Source organism: Varanus komodoensis, unplaced genomic scaffold (assembly GCF_004798865.1).
Source record: "Varanus komodoensis strain SLA01 unplaced genomic scaffold, ASM479886v1 scaffold79, whole genome shotgun sequence".
Taxonomy (NCBI): domain Eukaryota; kingdom Metazoa; phylum Chordata; class Lepidosauria; order Squamata; family Varanidae; genus Varanus; species Varanus komodoensis.
Genome location: NW_025336467.1, coordinates 740,670 through 750,295, shown reverse-complemented (window position 1 = coordinate 750,295; position 9,626 = coordinate 740,670). Strand labels below are relative to the sequence as shown.

The following is a 9,626-nucleotide window of genomic DNA, read 5'->3' as shown; positions in this document are numbered from 1 at the left end:
TGGACAAATGAATACCCATGGAGAAGATGGAAAGCGAATTGAAGGGATTCCTTTCTGTGTGCTTTTGGGCAGCAAGCAAGCCTCCCTCCCGTGCCTTCTGGCTCTGAAAGCGTTCATTTAGCTGAGCATCCTTTAATTAGATGCCTCTGGCCATCACAGATACATTGCTCCTGAACTTGGAGGTTCCATTTGGGGGATGCCACACCAGGTCCAAAAGATCTCCGAGGTCTGGAATGGAGGAAGGGTCCTTTCACAGTGGTGGAAAGAAGGGGGCAAAGACTGGGAGGACGATGATCCCGGAAGGAGAATCTTCCTGTCTCTAAATGTAGTTACCTAAAGTTAAATTGCACACAAGACATTTCCGAATTCAGGGGACGTATTTGGGCATCGCAGCCTGTCAGGAGACCAGAGCTAGCCATGAGACAGAGCTGGAAGGGTGGTGGGAAAATCTTCTACTATCCATCCCAAAACTGACTTTTTTTTAACAGGACCACTGGGCATTATTTGACATGTCTGCATGCTGTCTGGAGCATTATTTGACATGTTCTGGCATCAAGTGGGGCTGCTCTTAGCCCGTTTTCAGAGCCAGAGGTGCAAGTGTTTGTGTGGAGGGCGGATCCAGGGGCTTTGCAAAGTGGCACCTGCAGGGCAGTATCTTCAAGACCAAGCAAGAATTTATCCTGCTTCTGCTGCTAAATGGTCCTTGAGTCCTGTAGTGGTGGTACCCCCAGCCAGAAGTCAGGGGTATTTGTGCATTGACTCATCGGGCAACAGTAAAATCAAACTCCAACTCTTTTTTTCTGTGGCTGCACCTCCAACTCCATAGCAGCTCCGGATTCAAAACGCTAAGAACACTTAGTGGTAAATTTAGCCTTTGCTCTTGTTGTAGCCCATTTCCCTCTTGAAGCAGTTGGTGCTTGCTTGCTTGCTTGCTTATTTATTTATTTCTAAGGCGACAAGAGCACAAATGTGTGTGCTTTCAAAACTTTTTTAAAATTCCCATTTTCTGGCTATGATGTCTTATTATGGGTGTTTATCCACCAATTTTCTTTAAAAAAAACCAAACACCCCCCCCCCCCAGAAAAGTGCTGTTTTCCCTTTGGAAAAAAAATTTGCAGCCAGGCTGGGTTAATTCTACAATGTCTGATGACCTCCATTGCAGTAGGCAAATAATTGCAGCTGGTGGAGACAGACTGTGCCTTCTCTTCTTCTCTATTTTACCACCCAAGGGGTTCCGAGAGCATGAACAGCAAAATTGCCCTCTTTCAAAGCTCTTTGTCTTTTGCCCTTTCCAGCAACCTGCAAAAGGGGTAAGTGTGGTTGGCTTTTGAAGCGGAAATGAAATCCAAATTGAAAAATGAAATCCAAAGCTGCCTTTTGTCATCTTTCCTCCAACAAGCAGAGACAGATAATCAACTGAATCCGGAGCATATGCAGAGTGCATTCTGTCCACCTGTTTAATCATTACCAACCCCTGTAAATTTTAGGGTGGGAGAAGCCTCAGTGCAGGGTTAATTTGTAATCTTAAATTCAGGGAGATGTCTTTTTCAGACCTGAAGCTGCAGTGGGGCAGCCCCTCCAGGGATCAGAGTAGGCCCCCTGCTCCTCTGGACATACCATGGTTGTGGTAGTGGTGGTTCCTTGGGGTGCCTCTGGAGGCGATGCCATTCAGACAGGGGACCACAGATTCAAATCAGACAGCTGCATAACTTCTCTGGCTGGGTAAAATACAAGTCCATCCCTCTTTGCAGTAAGCCTGGACTGTTTTTTAGTTAAATAGAAAAGGAATAAATTATGGGGAAAGCTCCCTTAATGGGACCCAAGACATCACTGCTGTTTCTCCTGCCTAGCCTCACTCCTTGGACTGACAACACAATTTTACAAGTGGGAGGGATTGCTCTTCTCCAAGCAAAATGCTTCTTCCAAAACAGAACAACAGAACATTAAGGCCCAGATACATCTTTGGTGCGCCATCAGTTGGATCCAAGATGGCGCCCTTCCCAGCGCCATTGGAGTTACTGTTAATCTCTGTGCATGGAGGACATAGAGAGCAGAATTAGAGGCATGGGAAACTAGATCTCTCTTAAATTACCACTAACTTCTGGCATAGAAGTATAAACGTAGAAGCATAGAAACAGAGTGAGTCAGAAGGGGTCTCCTGGGCTATCCACCGAGTGCACATCCAGCTTATCCTTAAGCATCTTCACCACCGGGGCTTCGGCCACCTCCCACGGAAGCCCCTTGCACACCCTAGAGGTCCTAACTGGCATCTTTTAAAATGCAGAGTGTTCTAGATATTCCCAGGAGGGTGTGGCCATGTCCAGAAATGAAAATCCATTAGTGTAAATAGAGGAATTAAGCAATTGTTGGGATGATTAAAAGACGTGCACAAACTGATTACATATTAGCACAAGCAATAGATTACATATCATTCAGAGCATTTATTCTTGCAGACAGATTTTTAGAGGGTTTTTTGCTGGCTAACATAACTTTTTAAAGTTTACCTAGGCACAGTTGCAGAGTAAAGATTATATGTTTCATAAGTGCTTAAAAACAGTTAATAAATGTTAAGAGCTGCATGATCCAGTTTTTACAGTGTTCCTGTAAAAAGCCTGGAAAAATTTCAGCACAAGTCTGAAACTCATTTGAGCTATCTTAACAGGAAAGTGAAGAACAAACAACACATACATCCTAAAATCATGATTCTCCTTCTCGCCATACAATTTTGGATGTTTTCTAGTTTCATTTGATTCCTGTCTTTCTACCATACCAACCCATTAGCTAGTTATGAAGTAAGGTACATACCCAGAAAAGAAAATGGAAAAGCCTCCATTTTTTCTGCAGCTATGACAATCTCTCTTAATGTGGCTCCTTTCTCAATGGGTGTTAACTCCCAAAAGTCCATCCAGCATCTCATGGTCTTGGTGATGAAAAATATCCAGACTACATTTTTTTAAACCATGCCGCCTCTTATTGTTGGTTAATTGGCTGGTGCAAGATGCCAGATATCCATGCAACGTAGGGTGGGATCCGGGTATAAATGCCAGGTTTCTTCCAGTTGCCACAAATGCGGGAACCAGTGGCTACAACCCCCTCGGCAACCCCATTGCAGACAAGTGGTCCACCCGAATCTCCCTGAGAGAAGGAAGCAAATTGGAAGGATCAACATTAATTGCAGACATTAATTGTCAAGGCTTTTTGCCTTGACTCTAGAGATACACATCTTTTCAGGAGGAAGAACTCAATGGCACTGAGAGTTCAGCCTAGCTGGGTTGGTGTTTTGGGGATCTTGGTCACCCCTTCTTTTCCTTCAGCCAGAATGTAACCTCCAAGTACATCTCTGAATTTACCTTTCATTCCTGGAAAAGGTTTGGTTAGAATTCCAAGCAAATAATTTAATGATGAAGTGGACATTGTACTGTGTACAGCCTACTTTATAATGTGTATAATCAGAAAAAATTACATATAAATGGATAGAATTTTTGCAAATATGTTCAGACACTTATCTTTGTCCTAATGGTTTTGCTGTTGCATAGAAGGAATAGAATTTTTGAAAATATTCTTAGCGTTTAACTCATGTATAACTTTGCTGTTATAGTAAGTTGAGTTAAGAAGGGAGTTATTTAGCACTGGATAATTGCAGCTAGAGGTAAAATTGCCTTTAAATGCTAAGCAAAGGGAAATTCAACTATAGAAGACTGGAAAAACAAGTTAGTGAATGAGCAAAATTGGTAGACTAGCTACGTCAGGATAAGCAGGCAGCAAAATTAATGGCAGGTGGAAGGGGAAGGGATGTTGGGTGAAGGTTTTGGGCACTGATGTTTGTTTTGAGGCATTGTTGAAGAACTGCAATTTAGTGGAAATTTCAGTGAAAGTTAACTTTTTTTGTACTTTGTGTTCTGAGTAGTTGGAGATCTCTTCGTGTTCCTTTGCTCCATTTGCTTTATTATTTTTCTCAAACAATACTGCTCTTAAAAGAATATGTTTTTAAAAAATAATGGGGGAAAGGGCTGGAAAAGGGTTTGCACCTCAGACAGCCGGTCGGAGGAGGTGGTGAATTCTGCGCACCAGGCTTCTCATGGGGTGGGAAGGGGATCCCCAAACCCCTGGAAGGGTCTAAGCCAAAATCAGAATGAGCCCAGTTCAGCCCCCCGCCTCATGAACCGCTTCGCTCCTGGGATTTTGGGGGTCACCCTGGCCTAGTTGGCAGGATGAGTGCGGGGCCTTTGAATGGACATCAGTGTGTCATGCATTCAATTGTCGTGTGTGCAGGAAGAGCCAGGTTGGTTGCCAGTGGCCCTGGCTTGCTCCGTTTGGGTTCGCTAAATCACTGGCTCCCCTCCTCCCCGCACCCACCTTGCACGCGTCTTTCTTCTTGGATTCGGCACACATCATGTTCGCCGTTATGCTGCCGTCATGGTAGATCCGATGGTTGCATTGTGTCCGGTCCATGATGCCCAGCTCCACAGAATGCAGCTTGTCTGGGCGCTTGCCAGTGTTGCTGGTGATGCCCCAGCCGACCACCTCGCACCGGGTGCCCGCCGGCACGTCTCGGTTTTCTGTCTGGTAGCCCAGGAGCCTCACGTGAGGGCCCAGAGGGACCCGCTCCTCCAGCTGAAATGGTGGAGAGCATGTGGAAATGGGAAGCAAGGAGCCATGGCAGGCTGCACCCAGGATCCATGCCTCATCATGGGGGGGCAGAACCTCAGGGGCACCACCTGGCCGTCTGCAGAAAGCCATGCTTTGTTCTCCGCCCACGGATTCTTGGGGGGTCTTTTGTGCTGCTTGCTCCCCAAGCCAAGCTGCCTCTTTGCAAAGCCTTCGACTGTGGACTCCATGCCTTTGAGCAAAAAACACTAGCTTTTGGCCCCGCCCCATTCTGCAATCGAAAGCAGAATCTCAGTTCCTCAGGTCCCTCGAAATACCTGGCAGGGTGATGTTTGACCAAAGCGCACACGTGTGCTGGAACACTGGTAAAATATTGCATCGAGCTTGTGCATTGGTCATGAATGCAGGGCAAAGGGCAGAAGGAACCTGGGAGTGCAATCCTGAGAAAACTGTAATGCAATATATCGCACATTTTATTTAGGGGCTTTGTAGCACATTAATCCCGCTTGGGAAACCCAGCAAGGAAATTTGGGGCCACTAAATCCAGAGAGAAATTCTGAATATGGGAAGCAGCCCAATTACGGAAACCAAGGTATTGGACTCCAAGTCCCACTGAGCTCAGCCAGCATGGTCCATTATCAGGAGTAATGGGAATTGTGGTCTTAACTAGCAGGAGGTTTCCAGGCTGGGAGAGGCTGCCCTGCAGCATATTAATAGGAGACGGCTCCATTACTGATAAACAGATCTTGCTTTGCAAATGGAGCCTACAAAACATTTAGATCTGAAAGAGCGTCAGTGGTGTTGTGTCGCACACTTTTGCATGGGCAAGCCATCTCTTGCTGCCGTGCTCTTTCTAAGGACTGGGGCAGTTTCTACTCTGCCTACTTCGAATCCCAGTGAAGAACATATCCAAGAGACACGACACAACTCAGCCTTCTGTTTCTGGCTCTGCAGCTCTCTTCGCTCTTGTCTACCTGGACAAGCAAGAGGTCATCGAAGTTGGTCTCTCGGCTGCTGCCGGGGTGGGGGATGAGCCGACGCACTCCTACCAGGCGCTTGTTTGGTTCAGGGGCTGAGAGCGAATGGGCACCCACAAGGACTTGAAACTCCCCGCCATCCCTAGAAAGGAGAACATGGTTAACCTTGCAGTTTGGTCGCCCAGCACCTGCCTTTCTTGGATGGGGTACTTTCACAATGCATAGACCTCTTCTGAGTGTCCCTCCACCTCCAGTCCATTTTCTGTAAACTTTTCCATTAGATTAGAACAAGACTCACTGCTGACTAATTGATGAAAAGTGCTATGTGTTTTTATAACCAGCAATTTCAAAAGCAACAGATGAATCACAGCTGGGGCATTAAGCACCGCCACCTCAGCAGCTAAAATGTCACATGGTGCAATCTTCAGCGGTCACTAGAATACACTAGAATCCAGACTGCATAGGACGTTTTGCGTTTTCTCTTCCCTAAAGTGTATCGACTGCATTGGGAAGCATGTTCAGAATGTTTTTCACTGCATCCACAGGTTGAAGTGGCTGAGAAAGGCATGCAGGTGAGTCCAAGGCTCTTGCTTTCCTGGCCGGTTGCAAGCTCCTTTCTGCTTGCAACACCATTAGAACAAGCAGCAGGAAAAACAGAACATTATGAGTCACACTTTTCATATTTCTGAGGGAGAAAAGTTGCTCTCAGCCCAAGGCAAACACAGACTCACATGTCCTCCATGCAGTGGGCAGCACTCAGCACCCACTCGTCCGTAATCAGGAAGCCCCCACAGACGTGTGTCCCGTTCACCTGAAGTGATACCATGTAAGGCCTCTCGTGTGGGGGTGCCTCTTGCCCCCCCAGGATACGTCCCCTGGGACGAGCCGCTGAGAGAGAGAGAGAGAGAGAGAGAGAGAGAGAGAGAGAGGGACACCAACATGGCACATTAGTCTTTCGGAATATCGGTACAGCAAAGAAGCTTAATTCCAATCCAAAGAGAATGGGGCTGGGAAGCTGAAAGATCTTTTGGTATGTAAAGAGGAATCCTGTAAATTTAGCAAAAGGTCTGACTGACTTTGAAGGAGAAAGAGGATACATACTTCTACCAAACTTGGAACTCCTTTTATCATTGGCTAGAGAAACGGGACTCTATGTAGATGTGAATATATTTACGGATTGCTCTTAAAAAAAATATGGGCGATTGACCCAGCAGGTCTGATGTTTCTGATGATTGATGTTTTTTAGTTTCTTTTTTTTAGTTTGTAGAAAATGATGATAAGATTTACTCAATGCAAGCAAAAGGTCTGGCTAGTTCAAGAGCCAGTGGGATTTGGAGAGCGAGGCATGGGCATCTTCACAAAATGGCTGCCATGACGATCTGCCTTGGTGACTTGCCCCTTTGCAAAATCTTTGCCTTATGAATCACAGGGTGTCTGTTTCCCAGAAGGCCAAGTGAGGAAGCTCTGCAAAACACACGCTTCCCACCTTCAAGCCCCACACCATAAGTTTCTTCACCTGCCCCCCTCCCCACAAGCTGTCTTCTTCTTTTTGGAGGGCAGCCTGCCCACCTTTGAAACAAAAGACTGGGGTGCAGCCCCCTCCTTAGATTTTTATTTCTCAGGTCCCAAGACATGGGTATTGATCTCGCTGTGTCCTGTTGCACAGAAGAGCGCAGTGAAGGAGCTTGCCTGATAGCAGCTCGCTAGCATTTCTTCTGCCCCCCCTCCCCCGGGGCGTGACGAACCCACTCAGCCCTGTGTTTTCCCAGGTCTTATTCCAGAGCAGGCTTTCTGACCTGGCCACCCCCACCCGTCTTGGACTACAGCTCCCAGCATCCTTGAAGCTGCCTGGGACTAATGGGATTCTATGTCCATATGGAGGGCAGCAGGTAAAGGGGCCGTGAAGGACTGACCTGGCTGGCATTGGCACCTGAACCCAAGGACCATGTGACACCGTTTCTTTCTAATGTATTTATTCTGTAACATCCCACAACCAAATGGGGTGGTTTACACAGCCCATACTTTTTCAAAATGTTTTACAATCACAGCAACCTGGAGGGGAAGGCGCCATGGCTTATTTCCTTCCTTTTACATGAGGCTGTTTTTTTTCCTCCTTGTCTACTGAAGTTTAGTTCAGGTAAATGCACTTAGCCTGTGGGCAGCCGAAACAAGTTTTACTCCCACTGCAGGGCCATTATTTAAAGGAATTTAAAAAGCAAAATAGCTTTATCGTTGGGGTTTCATTTCAGGGTTCATTCTGCCCCTGCCCCCAGAATGGCAGGAATGTTGAAAGCAAAGCAGGGAGGTAAGTAAGTTGAAGAGCATTTTTCATATGTGAAAAATATACAGAACCCTTGGACCTCCACGCCCTGCAAATTCTGAAGCCACAGAAATTTGGTACAAAGAAAAAGTTAGAACTAATTTCTGGGGCTCAGAATTCTTTAAGGATCAGAAGTGAGCAGAGCCCACAAATCTTCCCGGGAACCTCCAGGTTCCTGCATTTCGACTACATAATTTAGGAGTTTGTGTCCTTGTACAAGGTTCTCTTTGTTGCTGCTGTTAAACAGTTGGAAGGCACCAATCTTTGCTCATCTAAGAGAGACAGTGTGGGGTAGTGGTTAAAAGTGTGGATCTGAAACTCAGGTGATCTGGGTTCTAGTCCTCGTTCAGCCATGGAACCTGCTGCGTGACTTTGGGCCAGTCCCAGACTCTCAGCTCAGCCTGCCTCAAAGGGTTGCTGTTGTGGGAATAAGATGGGAAGCAGGAGGAGAATGATGTAAACTGCTTTGAGTTCATTGGAAAAAAGTGGGATATAAATCTAATAAATAATGCAAATCACACTGAGATATGCTTTCTACAATCACAGTTCTGAATCTCAAGTTGGAATTAAGATTGCTGGGAGAAATATCAACAACCGCAGACATGCAGACAATACCACTGTAATGGCAGAAAGTGAAAAGGAACTGAAGAGCCTCTGGATGCGGGTGAAGGAGGAGAGTGCAAAGGTTGGCTTGAAACTCAACATTAAGAAAACTAAGATGGCAAAAGACCCTGATGCTGGGAAAGATGGAAGGCCAAAGAAGGGGTTGAGGTGGCTGGGGACTGTGGGTGTGGGCTTGGGTGGACTCCGGGGGACGGTGGAGGACAGGAGAGCCTGGAGGAATGTTGTCCATGGGGTCGCGATGGGTTGGACGTGACTTTGCAACGAACAACAGCTTTCAACTCTCTGCTGTTTGGGAGACGCTGAGAAAAGAAAGGTGGAGAGACAGAAGGGAGAATAAAACCAGCCAACTTACCACATGAGGAGAAGATGCCCAAGATGATGAGGAAGGGGCAGAAGGGAGAACAACCCATCTTTTCAGGTAAAGCTTCCTCGAACCCAGCGCTAAATCTTGCTCTGCTGTGACACCCAGAACCAGCCAAGCTCACCTTTTATATTCAAGCACACTGCAGCACAAACAGGAAACATACAGAAATGTTTGAGGTCACAAACCGTCCTGGAGGCTGGGATTTTTCTGCAAGAACAATGAGGAAAGGCATCAACTGGACCCAGATGTTTGCTTTGGATTAGCACTACTTCCTCTTTGAAACGGGACATCTGAGAAAGCTTTTTGTTTTCTTTCTGAACTCTGTTTGTCCTTTCCGGCTGGGAACTTGTGACGTACACACTGTCATGTTTCCATGCTGATCCCTGGCTTTTCTTTCAGTTCTGCTTGCCTTAAACCCCTTGTCATAGGTATGTTTTGTGGCTCTGGATAAAAATAAAGACATTTCCTGCTGTAGATTACAGTTCATTTCTCTCTCCACTCAACACATTAAAAATGATCCTTCATGTTGGATATGGGACTGGAAGCAGGAAAACAGCTGCTTCCCTGCATCATTTACAAGGACATAAACGGGCTGGCTCAGGTACTCTGAATTACAATACAACCAAATCAGGGACTGTTTCATGGCTCACAAGTGCTCACTGACACACCCACCACAAATTCATCGATGTGTTGACAAGCTGGTTGGGGATGGTGGGAGTTGTAGTTCAACACA

At 46.3% G+C, this 9,626-nt stretch overlaps 1 protein-coding gene across 1 annotated transcript; it reads right to left on the bottom strand.

Moving 5' to 3' along the window:
* Positions 1 to 2,421: 2,421 nt before the first annotated feature.
* On the bottom strand, positions 2,422 to 9,011 carry CFD (complement factor D). The gene is made up of 5 exons (XM_044453479.1): positions 8,882 to 9,011; positions 6,317 to 6,473; positions 5,583 to 5,727; positions 4,357 to 4,614; positions 2,422 to 3,135 (listed from the first exon to the last, which is right to left on the bottom strand). The coding sequence occupies exons 1-5, from the start codon at positions 8,937 to 8,939 to the stop codon at positions 2,971 to 2,973; spliced, it is 783 nt and encodes a 260-aa protein (XP_044309414.1). The 5' UTR covers positions 8,940 to 9,011; the 3' UTR covers positions 2,422 to 2,970.
* Positions 9,012 to 9,626: the final 615 nt, after the last annotated feature.

Excerpts from the sequence above, each read along its gene's own strand:
- CFD (XM_044453479.1), bottom strand. The coding sequence starts at position 8,939 with ATGGGTTGTTCTCCCTTCTGCCCCTTCCTCATCATCTTGGGCATCTTC. Across the intron at positions 4,615-5,582 it reads ATGACCTCTTGCTTGTCCAG|CTGGAGGAGCGGGTCCCTCT; the intron begins GTAGACAAGAGC and ends CCACCATTTCAG. Across the intron at positions 3,136-4,356 it reads AGAAGAAAGACGCGTGCAAG|GGAGATTCGGGTGGACCACT; the intron begins GTGGGTGCGGGG and ends TCCTTCTCTCAG.